This window comes from Athalia rosae, chromosome 8 (assembly GCF_917208135.1).
Source record: "Athalia rosae chromosome 8, iyAthRosa1.1, whole genome shotgun sequence".
In the NCBI taxonomy this organism is placed as follows: Eukaryota; Metazoa; Arthropoda; class Insecta; order Hymenoptera; family Athaliidae; genus Athalia; species Athalia rosae.
The window spans coordinates 4,627,140-4,644,407 of record NC_064033.1 but is presented as its reverse complement, the minus strand read 5'-3'; the positions used below and the strand labels follow the sequence as shown (position 1 = coordinate 4,644,407).

At 38.8% G+C, this 17,268-nt stretch overlaps 4 protein-coding genes across 6 annotated transcripts; 2 read left to right on the top strand and 2 right to left on the bottom strand.

The window, feature by feature from the left end:
- Positions 1-2,220: 2,220 nt before the first annotated feature.
- Positions 2,221-5,613, bottom strand: LOC105686153. 2 transcript variants are annotated; one of them, XM_048659935.1, is made up of 7 exons: positions 5,284-5,613; positions 5,002-5,189; positions 4,796-4,843; positions 4,536-4,718; positions 3,916-4,101; positions 3,593-3,843; positions 2,221-2,359 (listed from the first exon to the last, which is right to left on the bottom strand). In XM_048659935.1, exons 1-7 carry the CDS (start codon positions 5,360-5,362, stop codon positions 2,347-2,349), a joined length of 948 nt encoding a protein of 315 aa, XP_048515892.1. In that variant the 5' UTR covers positions 5,363-5,613; the 3' UTR covers positions 2,221-2,346. The 2 variants fall into 2 exon arrangements, with proteins under 2 accessions (XP_048515892.1, XP_012256199.2); XM_012400776.3 differs by lacking the exon at positions 2,221-2,359 and having other exon boundaries at positions 3,070-3,843.
- Positions 5,614-5,634: 21 nt separating this feature from the next.
- Positions 5,635-6,757, top strand: LOC105686462. The gene is made up of 3 exons (XM_012401319.3): positions 5,635-5,812; positions 6,265-6,348; positions 6,443-6,757. The coding sequence occupies exons 1-3, from the start codon at positions 5,770-5,772 to the stop codon at positions 6,604-6,606; spliced, it is 291 nt and encodes a 96-aa protein (XP_012256742.1). The 5' UTR covers positions 5,635-5,769; the 3' UTR covers positions 6,607-6,757.
- Positions 6,620-12,535, bottom strand: LOC105686460 (splicing factor U2AF 50 kDa subunit). Of its 2 annotated transcripts, none has more exons than XM_012401316.3 (8): positions 12,372-12,535; positions 11,771-12,006; positions 11,437-11,697; positions 11,164-11,314; positions 11,021-11,076; positions 8,309-8,590; positions 8,067-8,231; positions 6,620-7,978 (listed from the first exon to the last, which is right to left on the bottom strand). In XM_012401316.3, the coding sequence occupies exons 1-8, from the start codon at positions 12,391-12,393 to the stop codon at positions 7,847-7,849; spliced, it is 1,305 nt and encodes a 434-aa protein (XP_012256739.1). In that variant the 5' UTR covers positions 12,394-12,535; the 3' UTR covers positions 6,620-7,846. The 2 variants fall into 2 exon arrangements, with proteins under 2 accessions (XP_012256739.1, XP_048515890.1); XM_048659933.1 differs by lacking the exon at positions 12,372-12,535 and adding an exon at positions 12,180-12,300.
- Positions 12,536-12,710: 175 nt separating this feature from the next.
- On the top strand, positions 12,711-16,926 carry LOC105686459 (ankyrin repeat domain-containing protein 27-like). Its single transcript, XM_012401314.3, has one exon. It carries the CDS (start codon positions 13,585-13,587, stop codon positions 16,321-16,323), a length of 2,739 nt encoding a protein of 912 aa, XP_012256737.2. The 5' UTR covers positions 12,711-13,584; the 3' UTR covers positions 16,324-16,926.
- Positions 16,927-17,268: the final 342 nt, after the last annotated feature.

Genomic DNA, 17,268 nt, shown 5'->3' with positions numbered 1-17,268 from the left:
CCAAGGACTCTAAAACGAGCAGCTCTGTGGAATCTAAGCATTCCAAAGAAGTCCTAATTTCTGATAAACAACCGACTCAAATTAAGGATGACTCTGGCTTGCTTATGTTTTTGTCATGCGGTCAGCTGTTGTTAGGTAAGAGAAGTTTAAAAATTACTCACAAGATTCACAACGAAGTTCTTGAGCTGAATAAAATTGAAATCCACCGCATCGATTATCAGGTATAATTCTGGTGGTGTTTGGTGTGCTCGTCCTGGTTCATGGTGCATCTCTGGGCGGTTCGGGAGCAGGACTATGGGCAGGGGCTGGAGCTCTGGTTGCCGGCGCCCTGGGAGTAATCGCAACCTTAGCTTCTTCTACCAACGAAGCAGCGTATCAGAATACAGGATTTTCCACAGCTCATTTAGCATCTAGTTTGATAGCTTTAGCTCTATCAAATATGGCTGCGATCACAGCCCTTACAGCTGTAGTAAGGGATTCACAAAGGACTCCAGAGCTCACTCTTTTGGACACACCGGTATGTATTTTGATTATTAATATTCGTTTCCATTGCCAGGTAACGTAATAAAGAATTCATCATTCTAGATTCTGCACTAAATCCTGGTAATTAATACTGAAAATACCTGAACTTTTAATTGGCCTAAATATTTCGTGCGTTAACACATGAGTTAATCATGAGACTGTTTGACCTGATTCCTAATTACTTAATTCAATTCAAAATTGGTGCTGTAGTCAATTAGAGTGTGAAACCATGCGTTATTCATTTTTAAAATATCACGTTTTAGAGTTAAAGAATCTTCTCCACCTTGAGAACACCAGTGTGTAAAATATAGAACATCAATCGGTGTTTCGATACTTTTTTTTTCAACTTATAATCTGTGAGTCTCAATCTGGCACTGAATTTGCTAAGTTTATAACAGGTTTTGGTATCCCCATTTGAAACGGGTTAATTTGTGGCTGATATTTACGTATGCTTCTTGGAAATTTTAAATCAATATTGAGAAGCCCATTTTTGAATCTAAAATCGCTGAGACCCAGGTATAGGCATAGCACACAGTGCTAAAAAGTTGAAGGCACGTGTGAATGGTCAAGAGAAAGTTCAGCACTGACAACCTGTACTTTTAATTCACTGTCAAATACCAAGGTCCGCATTTACCATTGAAAAATCCAGCAATTACACTAATCAAAAATTGAATCAATTCGTATGCAAATAAATAATTATGATTCATCTATCGAACGCGTACTTTCTCTCTGTATTTTCAACCACTCCCAGAGCCCGAATTGAGACACACGTCATCGAATGAGTTGATGAATAACTAGGCAAGATTGATAATCTGGCTCGCTAATTTCAATCAAAAATTCGCACAATGCATAATTTTATGGAATTCATCGGTTCAAAGAGTCTCCCGATGTAACGTTATCTATTCTTTCAGGACGACGACGGCTCAACATTAGGCATAGATCGTGGCTGGGCAGGACTTTTGGCGAGCATCGGTCTACTGATTGCAAGTATCGTTGAACTGCTGGTTTCTGGATACACCTGCGTGAAGCTTGCACCCCGACTGTGCGGCTGCCTCAAGGCATCGCCACCCGCTACGACCCAGGGTCATTTAAAAACCCACAACATGGTACATCAGTGGGTGTCCTCTCACCCTAAATCACAGCAGATATATCTAGTACAGCCTATTATGTCCGTACAACCCATATTACAAGTGAGTGGCCATGGCACGAGATGTGCGTTATTTTATTTTCCGAGTGCTTGATCAAATACCACCGCACAATGATTATAGCTTCGGCTTATACAATCTCGGGAGACATTACACCGTTGTACACATTTCAAAACAATTTCTGTTTAGAAGGGAGGTAGGTCAGTGACACACTAGAAAGTTCGCTCATCCCATCTCAAGATTGACTCGGGAGAAACTTATAATATCTTTGCCTGCAGCAAATCCATTTAGAAATCTCTCACCGTCCGTTACAGCACACGATTTTTCTTGGGGAACTCTTTTAATTTCCACTAGAATGCACCTAATTAACTACCGAAAGTATTTTGATATTCAAAATCCCTTCGCTTTTATCGGCTGCTTACAAGGCTACTCTTACTTTAGAATAATTGTATATCGTGTTACCGATCGAACTTGGGCATTTTTTTCGACTTGCAGCCTCAGTACGGAATAGCCAAGGTCCCCAAAACATATCCAGGTCTGATACCAGCGACTGGAACGTTCCCTCCGCCTTCCATGTATCATTCCATGCCTCCCGGTTACAAAATAGCCAGAGGTCCCATCGGTTCAACAAATCCACATTATCATCCACAAATGGTGAGTCCATTGGGTGGCGTGGATCTCACGCTCGTATCCTAGAATTACGATGATTGATGCCGTTGAATATATCAGTGATTCGCGTGAGGTATGATATCTTACACGACCGTGAAACTTGATTTTGCAGGTACGCATTAAGCGAAAGAGGTATGCGGTGCCGGAACACGGAGCAATGAGCTTACCGAGCCAGCGTTCGAAGCCCGCAATATCTCCAATGCCGCAACCCGGAGTTGGAAAAACTGAAAGTTGCCCACCCAGTACGGACCAAGTTGATTTGGCCCAGACGTATACTGGTTTGGATAAAAAAATGTCTGAGGAATTCATTTCAATTGCGATGGATCCGGATAGAAAGTCTAAAGCTTCCCCAAGTAGTCACGGAAGCGAGATCGGCTCCGCTATTCGAAAAGCTCCCGAAACGTCGCCCGTCTCTAAATTCTAACGGTAATTTTTTAATTAAACGTCGAGTTTTCGGTGAACTCGCGTAACCGAGTATGTAAGACGTTAGATGCCATATTCAAATAATTTTAACGTGCATCATGCCTCTTCCGGGAGAATTAATTCTGCAATTATTTTTCCACGGGGAAAAGTAATTTCGCAATGTACTCGATAAATAGGCGTTATAATTTCTTGGGTACAGCATACGTATATCGGTTGCCTAATTAGTTGTAAAATTATCTCTCACTGCCAAAAATATCGTCGAACTCTTCTTTCTATTTTTCTCTTTGTTATCCTTAGAAGATTTTCGAGGATCTGTCGTTTGTTGTTACTCAATAATTTCAAAAAAAAAACAAACTAATACTCTATTAGTACTCTAATATATGCTCAATCAGTTGAATATAAAATTATTTTCGCGTAGCTAGCGTTAGTTAAAAAGCCGGAGGAATCGGAATCTCAAAAAATTCCAAACGATCCGGATCGTATTAATTGAAAAAAAAAATCCATCGATTCGAACGTCGGTGTTCACCACTGTTCTCTGCGGCTTAATACAGAGATCAGCGGTGGTCACCTGGTCGACTACCTCTCGTTTTTTGAACTCTGTACAATAAAAGATAAAAAAATAAATAAAACTAAACAATCTGTGAATAAAATATGAAATTAAAACGCTCGCTCTCTTCAATGAACCCCGTCCAAGCAGCTTTATTCAGAGATAATTCCACACCAATTCCGACTACTCACACCAATCGCTAATCGACGTCTGACTAGGCTCGGGTTTAACGCATCTATGGTGCTCTATGTAGAGAGCGTTAACGATTTCAAGATTTTTCCCGTACTCTTCTTGCAGACACTCGAGTTCGTGTTCGAGTGCGTTCTTTTCTTTGCAAAGCATGCGGGGCACGTGACTCTCCTGTTCCTTTCTTTCGGCAGCCAGTATGCGGAACTTTCCAAGGAACATTTTCAGATTAGCATTCTCTTCCTGGAGACGAGCCAGCTCCTTTTTCAGCCACTGACCGCGCATGAATACTTGGTGCAGCAGCTTGTCCATGATATTCGGATCGGCGTGACTGCCCTTCCGCTTTTGTTCCTGTTCAGATTCAACGGTGATAAAGCAAAGAGCCATGCATACTTGGCTGAGAAAATATAAAACGCAGCTTACGGATCTCAAAAGTTTCGTCACTTTCGCCTTATTTTTTCCATGTTTAGCCCAATCGAACTTTGGAGAAATTTCCAACAGCCGTTGCCTGATTTTCATAGTTCTGTGCACCATGGCGTCGGTCAATGAATGGAATTTTTGTTTTATATCGTTTTGAGTGTGCATCATTACGTCAGCCTCGTCTTGGACCTGATTTTAATGTAAACGATGAGCCGATCCGGAATGAAATTCTTACGTAACAATTCTCAGCGAGAAAATTTCGTTACTCAATATCAATTTTACCGTGATACCAATTAGGTACGGACCGTGGGGCAAGGGGGGACATTATTTATGCGGTACGTAACGGGTGAGCAACTATTTTTCGCTTTCGACGATATTATCGGTAACAATTTCACGGATTGAGAAGATTAACAGAGTCCTAATTAAGAGCGAACGTTGCGATCGCCGCATAATTTCGTTACGTCGAAATTATCGACGATGCAAAATTGATTCAGCGGACCGAACGAATCAACTTGCACCCGGTACTTTATGCGTCTTTTTTTCAAACATCAAAGCTGGATCTTATCGTAAATAAGACACGAGGAAGGATAGTGAGAGTAAGTGGTAAAAGCATGGGATTATACCCTTTGATCGACGGTTTCGTCAACGATCTGTCGAAAAAAACTAAGATCTCGGTCCAGAACTTCACGAAAAAGGGTCCCACGATCGGCGACGTAAGGCGCGATAGCGTAAACGAATTCCGCGGCGGTTGTTATCTCTCCGTTACGGACGTCCTCGCAAATCTGCGCTATTCCCCGCAGGTCTGTCTGTGGAATTTCAAAAAAGAGGAGTGAAAAAAAGAGCGCAACAAAATTCCCATTATAACGGAGCGGTCTGAACTTACGCCGGGCTGAAGTTGCGCTATGACATCTTTTCTGGGGCAAACAGATTTCTGAAAATAAAACCCATTCAAAGTTCAATGAGATCACGTGATTATGAGTTGATTAATTCCGAATAAACCGCTGCACTCAATTGGATTACCGGTGGCGAGATCTTCTCAATTAATACCGTCAATTTTTGGAGTATTCAAGTCATGGGCCTTGTACTTACAGCAGGCTTTATTTTGGCGGTAGAAAGATCTGGCGTGCAAAGAGAATCTTTCAATTCCCCTGGCAACGGTTCTCCCGATTGTACGATGTAGCGTAAATAACGACCGTATTCATTCCTCGCTCTTCTTTCGGAATCCGTTTGTACCTCTTTGCCGACTTGCTGCAACCATCCCACTATCGTTTTCTGGTCTGCCTCCCGCAATAGCGAATGATAAATGTGGGTAAAAATTAAGAGTGGTAAAAATGCAAAGGCTCTTCAATTAAATTTATTAACTAGGCTGACCTGGTTTTGGGTACTTTTTTATGTCATCGGTAATGTCTCTTACGATTCTACAAAACACGTCGTCCAGATGATCTCCCATGTCGGCCAATTTGTTTTTTTTTTTTCATATGAAAAAGAAAAATAATCTTTAAACAAAATATTCAAACCAAAAGTTCTGACAGCTATTAAGCTGACATCTGTTCAAAATTAGGAGGAAAAAAGAACAACATCAGAAAATCGCATTTCCGAATTCTATACCGAAACCACGCGCTATTAAAATTACGTTAGGTATTCGAACAAAAAAAAAAAAAACTCTTTATCTCGATGTGTCAGCGAGATAAGGTGTACGATAATCACAGGTTGTTATCAGTTGATTCATAGCGTTCTTTCGTACAAATTATAGGTGTGCTACATTCGGTGGGAGACAGTTTTCTAAGCGAGGATCTCGTGTGGTTTGAATAGTGAAACTGTGCAAAAAACCGAACGACACGGTACAAAGGAATAAAAATGCGTGTCAAAAGTATTTTATATTACCTTGCCATTGGTCTATGTAAGTTCAACGTTAATTTTCTAAGTACATGATAAAAAAAATCAACAAAAAAATACAATACCGTAGTCGTAGTAAAATCGTCACGTTAGAAAGTTATCTGCACGGAATCACCCGGACCTTTTTTTATTTTAGTGTCTTTACTACGGAAATAAAACGTGCGCGTATTTAATCCAACAACTTTCTCGAACGTACAGATTTTCGGTATCTAACACCAATTTACCTCGGATTCATCATGTTTCAAATTACGAAAGACGAATCATCGAACTTAATTCCGAGAAATGTTGCGGATGTAATTAACGTCGCGACGCCACGTTTTAAATGCTCGATTCGTTTCGCTCTCCTTTTTTTCCAATATCCTACCAATCCGCAAACAATCGACAAAGTGCTGTAATTATGAATATTCAAACGAGCTAATTCTTTGTTATGAATTTCTTTTCTTCTCCTTTAAACAGTGATCATGGGAATGTTTATGGAAGAAGTCGAAGCAAGACGTAAAATTCTAAGAGGACGAAAAACAATAACCAGGCGTTACTACAGTGAGTAACCGTGACGGGTTCCGATTGGCATGTGAACGGTAAAATTGAATATACTGTGAAGAAACAGGAGTAAATAAATTTGGAATAATTACAGGAGGCACGGGAATTCCGGCTTGGTCAATAGTTCTAATATCGGCAATCGGAATGTTGATTGTTGGCGGTGTTTTGTACGGTTTACTGAAAAGATTCATAGTGGACAGTGCGGATCTGGGCGCAGAGACACGTTCGTATCAACCTGCCCTTCGAGAAGAAATTTAATTTCATAGCAATATACGCACTCCAATAACCACCTGTTTTATTATTATCATTATTATGTGTATCGTAATACATTTATTATTTCATATATTTATATAATAATCACATCGGAGAAATTGACACTCCGTGTTAAATTAAAAATTGTTTATTATTATTTCTTTTTTTCTTTCCTTTTTGACTTTCATGTAACATCTAAAGCAATTTTCTTTTGAATTTCTTCGAATTTAGATGAAAATTTATTTATACTATACCATTTTCTCTATATTTATATGTACACGTATGACTTTGCCAAGAAATAGCGAGAAATGGAATTTTTTTTTTCCTTTCGTTTCTTCATGTAATTACAATTTTTTTTTTTTTTTTCTTTAACTGTATCTGTATTGATTGGACGTTAGCCTGTAGGCAGTAGTGACAAAATTTGATTGTAGACTATCGATCATAGAACAACACACATGTGAAATTAAAACCTAGAGTTTCTAATTTCAATTAAATTATATATTTTTTTCTGAAATACTTGGTCTCTAATCAGCGGAAAATAAAACAATAATAATAACTAATATCCACAATGTACAATCCACAATCAATTGTGAATCTGTTTGATTAAACATTGAAGTGAAGTTAGTATATAGCTGGTCAAAAGCATCTACGAAGACAGCAGTCGTCGATGTCAAAACTGACAAAACGACACACAATAAGTAAAGTAGATAAAACAGTTGTGCCTGTGTTCTATCACAAGATGAAAATAAAGGAATTTCGTAATCCGTACAAACACAATTATCGAGAGCGATGAAACTCGTTTGAAAAATCATTTTTTTCAACATTCATTAGCCGGCCAATGTTTCATATCCTACACTCTTGTCAAACACGACGGGTATGCTTTCAAATCATGATTCAATTTGATTAACGCCATTTTGAAAATAGCGCGCTGAGATTTGAAAACGACAAAGTATCGATATTTTGAACATTGTTCAGAAATGAAAAAATAAAATAAAATAATCAAAGTTGCGACACAGTATCAGGCAATATAATTCTATATTTCGAAGCGACTGTCGGGTAGAAATAATAATGTTATTATGTCGTTCAGGATCACCTGATTATTCAAAAGCATACCAAATGACGGACAACATACAAGTATAGACACACGCTATGGCGATAACCATAGCATTACTCATCTTAGTTCTGATTATAATCATAATTAATTTCTGATCAATTATTGACTGGTTAGAGGAATGGAATCCTTGTCTTAAAATTCTCTGCGATGATATTTGTCTGGATCAAAGTAAGACGTTACTACAACTCTGTTATTAAACTTACGTCCGGTCAAAGTTTGCTGCGCCTTTTGACAATCTATTACGCTATTGAATTCGACGAAGACCTGAAATAATATCGATCGATTAATACAAACATAATAGTTTTTTAGGTGAATTTAGTTACCAGACATCAGTCTTAATTAGTTGAGATACCTTTCCACAACCAGGTACGTCAACGCCTTCTATGGGTCTTGGAATCTCCACGGACCGTACGACTCCATATTTATTACATTCTTCTTTAATGTCTTCTAGAATGTCTTCATATTCCTCTTCTTCCATCAGTTCCTCGGGTGTGACCATGTTCAAGAGACACAATACCTGAAACGTTGCATGAAAAGTTTTGCTCGTTACCTGTTCTGATTCGGAGGGATAATTTTCCAGAGCATTTTCTTTACCTCTGTGGCCGGGCCGCTGGTGCCAACCATTGAGAGCCCAGGAACTTGTATTTGAACTGGTGCTTGAGCACCGATCATCGGATTCTTAGCTCCGACACTCGCTCGTTGGACGATAAGTTTTTTATCTCCAAGTTGCATTCCATTTAATCCAGCTATAGCCTGATCCGTCATGGTAACATCTACGTACTCGCAGAACGCATACCCCTTCGATAACCCAGTGGCGGAATCCTTGACCAGGTTGAATGCCCGTAATTGTCCAAAACTCATCAGCAGCTCCTTGACCTGTTTTTTTATTTTCAATCGTTCCGTACATTATTACAGTATTTTCAATTTCTCATCGATGTCTATTGAACAATACCAACTTTTCAATTCTTGATATCTTTCCCAAAAGCAATTGTTTTTTTTTTATTGAATTATTGATCCCCAACGTTCGAGCGATACTTTTAGAAAGACTAGGCGTTTTGTAAATTCAAATATGTATATGAATTTTAACATCTGTTTAGAATTTGAAAGAATTATGAAGGCGAGGGTTCGGCATACATATCTATGTACATAATAAATCATAGATTTGATTTGTATACCACATTGATATGCACAGACATACCTTTTTGGTTTACAGAGTAACAATTTTTCATAGACACTGGAAATGTGCTGGTTTTGATAATAGCACGCTAAGAATAGAGAAAATCTAAATCAAACTCTTTAACGAGCAGATAATTTTGCTTTGCAATTAACTGTTAGAATAGAATGATTCTCAAATGCAAGTTTAATTTTGTTTCATTTTTTCTATCATTTTTTTTCTGTGTTTATCACGTGCTTTTATCAGCAAACTTTTACGTTTCTAAAATACGTACCAAATCAGTAGATGCTTCCACGGTCATCACATAGGCTGCAAAGTCTCTTTCCAAAATGTGATAACATAAAAATGATATAATTACTTGCCTCAAGAAGCCAGACTACCCGCACTCCGGGGAATGTAGTATTTTGTCATGTTCAGTAGTAGTAGTAGAAGTGGTAGTGGTAGTGGTAGAAGTAGTGGTAGTGGTAAGCGAATGCTTTTGATCGGCACGACCCTAAGCTAAGAAATGGGGAGAAAGAGCACTGGTATCAGTCCACATTTTCTTTGTAATTACCAAACGGATTTAATTTTTGTTTCAACGTTTATCATACGCCTGTAAGATCATTGTTACGCTTTTTACAAATTTTTAAAGACACTTTTGTTTAAAATCACTTTATACTCAGAAACATCGGTTTCATTTATAATATTGGCCTGTAAACGTTTAATGCCTGAAATACGTAGAACGTGCCTGTAAAGAAAACAGCTGCAAGGGAAAAAGTATTCCTGAAATATGATACTGGGAAACTGTAGTCGTAACCAGATGCACCTAAAAAAACCTGTAAACCCGCCCAACATACCCAATTCTCTATGGACTGTCCACTCATTTCTCCCGCAGACCTAAAAAAAAATGTACACCCGGATATTGAACCGCAACAAACGAGGTACCAAGTCGTCTCCGAACATACCTCAAAACCATAGTAGGTATTTAGAAATCAAGCAAGTTAAGATGCGAGGCATATGTCGACAAAAATATTTCTCATCGTTGATCGATACAAATCACATATAACGTACTTTCTGACAAATACATAAAGGTTTTGAATAAACGTGGATACGACGTTTTACTTCATTTGCTACGTTTCCACAGCCGTGTGTAACGAAATGGCTGAAATGACCCCCGACCCGTTCGGCTTCAGTTTGACCGTATCCTTTGATAAAAAAAAAAAGTATCTAAATCCTTGAAATGAGAATTAAATCGGCTGGATCCACCGTACGAACGAATGAACGTACCTAGAAAGGCTGTAAAATAAAAATGTCGCTGTGACCGTGCACCACCTAAATGCTGTAACGCCTCTAGCCTTTTTGCCCTGATATATTGGAGTCCCTGGTCTAAAATTTTTTCACATCAGGCTCCTCGAACTCTTTTGCCTTTCACAATATTTTTGATATCCCCTGATCATTTAAAGAACCGTCCAACCTAACATCCGTCTTCGCGAGAGGTAATTCTATCGTGAATACTGAACGAGTGTCGGTGATGATCAAATCTGAGAACCAAAAATTCACCAAAATCAAAAACCTCTGATAATTGATCCTATCTATGGCTATGCTAGCTAAGAAGTCCTGAACGACGCTGAAATTGGAACAATACATACCTCTCGGGAACTCAACATGGTGCCACCGGTAGAGTCTCTGCCAGATCGCTAAATACCTATTTTACAATGTAATGTTTCTGTTCATTTGTAGCGTCGAGGAACGATATCGTAAACATTGGAAAGTTGAAACGATACCGATCCTCAGACCCCCGCCTATGTTCACTAAAGAACATTTCAAACAATATTACGGGGGCATTTCATATATTTTGAGGTTTTCTGATTCGAAGGTTCAATGTTGAGATCATCCATGTCTGAGTATAATCATAAATCTTTACTAATGCAGTCAATGGGAATGACCGAATAAAAAAGAAAAAATTGATAAACATATTTCCCAAAACTTGGGACCAAATAACCCCAAAGAAGCGACGTACCCATGAAAATTATGGAAGTTTTTCAGCAAATAGCAACAAATGAACTTCCCCCGTAATATCCACTGTTAATAAATGATAATGAACCCAAACAAGGTAATAACAAGGGTCTGCTTTCTAATGCCAGTAGACATACCTGTTCCTCGTTCAAGTAGTTGGGCAAACCACCAATAAAGATCTTGTGTGGTGAATCTGTAACAGTAAATTAATAATCCATGTGACCAACCAAGTTATGCTCATTATTTTCAAACAGTATCATATTCCAAAGTTTGCACATACCAGGAATCGTACCTGGCACATTCATGCTAGGATTATCTGTCATGCCAGGCATCGGCTGGTAATCGTGTGGCCTTCTGATTTTCAAACTTTGTCCCTTGAAATTAATACCATCAAATGCCATGGCTTGTGTCGTCTCGTCAATAGACCGAAACTAGAAGAGAAGAGCACAAAATTCGAGTAAATAAAGACAAAGCAACAGCAAGGGTTCTACTACATCAAAAGCGAGTAGTAATAAAATCTGAATAAGATCAATGAACCAAGAGAAGTAAGCACCTCGAGAAAGGCAAAATTTTTGTCAAGATTAATCTGGCAGGCAAGTACTGGGTTGCCAGCAGCTTGCGCAAGACCTGAGAGATGCATCTGTTGATTGAAAAACTCCATCATCTCTTCTTCCGTTACTCCAAATGGAATGTTTCCGACATAGAGTCTCCTGGCTTGACGTGTTATTGTACTACCGACAACGGGTACTGCTGCCTGTGGTGTGTCTGCTACGATATTGGCTGGTATTTGACCTGCGGCTTGCATTGCTTTGTACTGAAACAAAAAAAAAAAGGAAATGATATGGAGAAGATTCAGAAGACAGTGATCCATGTATCACCAAAATTACCTGCAACGGTGTAATGTGTTCAAAACCTGGTGGCGGAACATCCCAATAGAGGGAGGGTTTTCTTCTTCGCGAACTGCGTCCCTTTTTGGGAGAGGAACTTCTTTTACGATCACGACGATCCTTTGACCGTGATCTGGAACGCTTCCTTCGCTCACGACTCCTCGATCTATGTCTTCTATCCCTGTCTCTTTCCCTTTCCTTGTCTCTATCTTGGCCTCGTTCTTGACGCTCACGATCTGGATAATTTTGTACAAATTATATCAAAAACTCTAGAAAACTACATCGTGATTATGATAAAAAATTCTCTAGCCCTGCCCCAAATAGTACTATTATTTTTAGATGGATGTAAATTGATTATTGAAGATTGTCAAATATTTTTGCTGAGTGATTCGTTGTCTGCATAGCTCACCACAATCCATTGTAATTTTTGTACGCCTACTACGATAATGCTAATAAACTACGTTAATGTTATATTTTGTAATACAAAATGCGTCTGTTTATTGTGAACAGACGCTGCCGCCATTGCTCGCTGCTGACTGTAGAGGACCGCTAAACCGGGGGGTTTAGCCGGAGCTTCAATTAACTCGTGCGAAATTCTCACCTCCGTTGAAATCTTCGCCCATTGTTTTGTACAATTCTTCTAATCGATTACAATAAACACTTTAACAGCACGCAATATCCACCTTATCAAATACGCGGGAGTGACACCCCTGTGTTGAGAGAATAAAATGAAGCAAAGTAGCGGAAACGGACAGTGCTTTTGGTGCTGACTGAACCGAACTGCGGACGCCAAAATGGCCGTTGTTAGTTGTTTAATTATTAATTCATTTTATACGAATAGGAAATTAACTAGAGACAAAATGCTTGTCGTTATTGCATTTCAATAGTTTTTGAATTTAACGAGTTCACCCAGAAAGTTATTACATGTGTAGCATGTCAAAAATTTCTAAATACTCTACTTGACTGCTTCCGGCTTTGGAATATATAATTTTTGTATCGGGTTTAAATTACGATAATCAAAAATAATGAGCCTAGCTTGAATAGAAGAGTAAATGGAGTTCGTATGAGAAATAATCATAAAATTGATACGTGGGAAACTAATTCCCATCATAAAAGATTATGAACAGGCTCTGTATATGTTCAGGGATTCGTTCTCATGGGCTCATAAATAAGAAAGATAACTATTTTATTCAACCAAAACGACCGCTAAAAAAGTCAGTCTTTGAGGCTTCATTTTTGCCTACAGACAAATTGAATTGAAACCTATACAATTTTTAATTTCTAGTCGTACCGGTTAATTTTAAACAACAAAATTAAGAAGAATTCAAACGAAGAATTGACTTACAAATTCGCAGGAGTCTGAAACAATCTTGCTGAGCGTATATCGACATAATTACTGGGATTAAAAAGTAACTTTAGTGAATATTAATTTATTCTCCTCAATGAAAATAATAAATGACTGAATTGACATTTTTGATTCAATTGTTTTTCATTTGCAGAGATATTTTTGAAACTCTTGCCATCTATTGGCGTTAGCGATAATTTATAACAATCAGCACCAGTGTCCTTGAATCAGAAGATAACTTTACCCAAAGAGGATGGGACTTTATCGTTGTTTTAAAACTGACACATAGGATAAATGTCATAATAAAAAATGTGAGAAATTGAGAGTACGATAAATGTCTGTTTACGAGTCGGGAAATGCACATTTTTAATGATAAAAAGTATCACAATCAGCGCAGCTACAGTATGACGCAGAATAAGAAGCTACGTTTAGAGTTGTTACCAACACGTATATTAATTATATTTTATTGATGTGCCGCTGTGCAGTAACCTTATTTTTGCACTTATTCGGTGTACCTGTAAGCATCTGGCGTCTACCCCGAAGGCGTCGTAGGGATAGATATTTAAACTTGAAATTGGCGAACTCCCTCAACCCATGGACCGAACAAGTTATGGAATCAAACTATGACGAAGATTTGAACGAAAATATATTTTTTCAAGAATTGCAGCAAGAGTATTCGAATATATTTGAAAAAGCGATTAACGAAGGGTGGATCCTCTGCGTTCCTCGATCAGGAACTTTTTCCAAAGGATCTCTTTTGGAAGATGATTTCCTCGGCCACATTCTGGTGCCCAGCGAAGAATTACCAACTTCCCATTTTCGCACTTTAACTGGCAAAGAAGTGAGATTATGCAACAGGGTATTAACCGTTGACTACGATATTGCTAAACCCTGCACGGCGCACATACTTTTTGAGGAAACTTACTACACCGATGATTCACTAAAGTACAGAATATGGTGTATCGAACACCTTTTAGATCAGGGTACCGTCACTTCCCACGATACCATACCTGTACTGAACAATATCCGGGAATGTGTGGACTTTCTCTGGACAGAAACACTGAACAAACAAGTTCTCGAGGAAGTAGATGCTGCCATCAAAGAATTTGAGCAATCACACGAACAATTAGAAGACGAACCTTTGCAATCACAGAGAGATCTCGTTGCAGGTTTATATGCCAAGAGTCTTGGCGTTGTTTTAAGAGACTCAAGACTGAGAGAGAAGACAGCTGCTAGCAGACACTTCCTTCACACTATCAAAGTAGCTGTCGAAAGTTATGTTCTTCACGGTTTACGCAATCTACTACCAAAGGCAATATCTGCTTATACCGCGTTTGATGACGCCTGCCTTAATAAAACTATAAAAAATTTACACGAATTACAATTACGGGACCTGGGAGTAAGACCTGATCTGTATGGAAATGCTGTACGAGGTAAACTAGAGCTTGCCAGACTGGATGGATTTGCAACAGTTCTTGGAAAAATTGGTTGCTTGAGACGGGCGGTTCGTTTTGCATCCCAGGGGGAGATTTCAGTTTCTTCGGATGATTTACTACCGGTTCTCATATTTTCAGTAATAAGGGCTGGTCTGCCGACATGGAATGCTCAGCTTGCTTTCATGAAACAATTCAGATTTTCATCCAACTCTGAATACGAAACCGATGAAGCCGGCTTTTTGATAACTTCCTTAGAAGCAGCTGTTGAGCATGTCAGATCTGGAGTACTAATTGGATCTGTTTATCCAGAGGCAGATGACTTGGATGGTGTTGAGCAAAATCTAGATCAAAATGAAACAGGTGTGAATAAGGATGACCAAATATCGGTTGGCTACTTTTTTGAACGTGTCAAGCATGGAGATACTTCAGAGGTGGAAAGAATTCTCTCCAAAAAGACACTGGAAAAAGTCTCCACAAATGTCAAGCTATGCCATCCCTTATGCACTTGTGAATCCTGTGAAAAGAACTTGGCCAAAACTACCTGCGTTACTCTACCAACTGTTCATTCCAGAGATGACAGAGGATTAACGGCGTTGCATATCGCTGCCCTATATGGACAGGCAGACATGGTGGATCTTTTGATACATCATGGGAGCAATGTCAATGAAGTAGATGCCGACGGAACGACACCGCTCCATTGTGCTGGTGCTCGAGGCCATTTATATACCCTGCTCCTGTTAATGCATGCTAACGCAGATCCGACAATTTTCGACGCTCATGGCAACACAATCTTGCATCTAGCTGCTGATAATGGTCACGAAGCTTGCGTGAAAGCCGTACTTTTCTTTGCAAAGCATACCAAGTGGCCGGTAGATCCGAATGCTCTGAATTGCAATGGAGACACTCCGCTGCATTACTCCGCAAAATGGGGCTACACTGGTATAGTTGATATCCTTCTCGAGCACGGCGCGCAACCAAAAATTGTGAACAGAAGAGGTCAAACACCAATAGCACTGTCGCACAACACCTTCATTTCAAAACTACTCGAAGTAGCAGCGGGCAGACACCTTCATCCAATACCTCGTTTGACTTCACATCGGCTAGCTTTGACCCCATCTGCAGAAGAAGACAAACAATTTGAGCCAAAGTATCCCACGGAAAGACTTAGAAGAGTCGAAAGACTTTTATCCGCCATATCAGAGGGCGATTTGAGATTAGCTTATTACTATCTTGGGTTAGAAGGTCCGGACAAAAAGCCCGTTGAACCAACTCCAACGCTGTGTCATCCGCTGTGTACTTGTGAAAAGTGTAGTCTGATCGAAGAAATTCCTGAAGAGCATCAGAGAAAGCCTGCATTGGGGATCAACAGTTGCGACGGCGATGGACAAACCGCTCTTCACGTTGCCAGCGCGGTTGGCCATTCAGAATTTGTTCAGTTATTATTAGATGCAGGTGCAAAGGTCAATGTAAAAACGAAGTCAAAGGGGCAAACCCCGCTACATTTTGCATGCTTGAATAATCAGCTGGTAGTTACCAAGATACTTTTGCACAGCGGTGAGTGCGATGTCGACGTCAAAGACAATTCTAGCGACACACCGCTCCATTTAGCTTCTAGAACGGGTGACACTAGACTCGTTGAGCTATTAATGAGACATGGGGCCAACCCCAGAATCCGTAACTCGCAAGGTGTAACTGCCATTGAAGAGGCTGGGGAAAGAGTTATGGTAGGCATGGTGAAAATTTTGAGTGGAAATCCTTCAATGCCTCGTTAACGATATTTCGTGTTTTTCCAACACTGGTACTCGAACTAATTTTAAGATACAATACTGTATATATGCACATAAATTTTACATTACCTTAAGTCGATATGAGTTCTCGAGAACCTTGTTTTCACAGTCGCAATCACAATTATACGTACCACAGCTTAGTCATGTCCCTTAAAACTTGTAAGTAAACCCATAGGTATTATACAAACTTGTATTTGTTTTCCAAACTATGAACTGACTAATACTCCGCATACGTACTAGAAAAAAAGAGTCATTTGCAGTTATTTAACCTTAGACTGTTATTATTCATAATTATACATATATATACAGTTCACGACTTATGTAAAATGCAATATATATATATATATATATTTATATACGTATACCATTCATTATTTACAAATTTATACTGTAGGTATCGATAACGAAATATTATCTTAGTATAATTAATATCTGTTCCTAAAAATTATGCTTTATTAAGTAACTGTGTAGTTAATAATGCCTGAAACTTATTTGCAAGTTTTGTTAAGAATTCTGTATACTATAATATAATCGTGTTCCCGAGCGGGAATTGCTCTGTCGATGAAAACACGCTATGAAAAATATCTGTGCAGTGTCGTGAATATAAAATCATGATTATACAATAATATCCTGTCACAATAAAAACCACAATAGAGTGTGTAAATCGATGAAATTGTAGAGAAACATTGATAAAGCAGCACTCGATGCTGTGCAAGAGCCTTAAAAATTATCTGTGAAACGCCGACTTTTCTAATCATTTGAACTTATAGACTGTTTTATAAATATATATATTGCAACTCCCAACTATTATGTTCAATAAATTTAATGTCGCATAGATTGAATATTCCTCTCATAATTCATACAAAAATTATCACAACACATCACCGAATAAATGTACAATTTACACAATTAGTTTTCTATTTTTTTTTC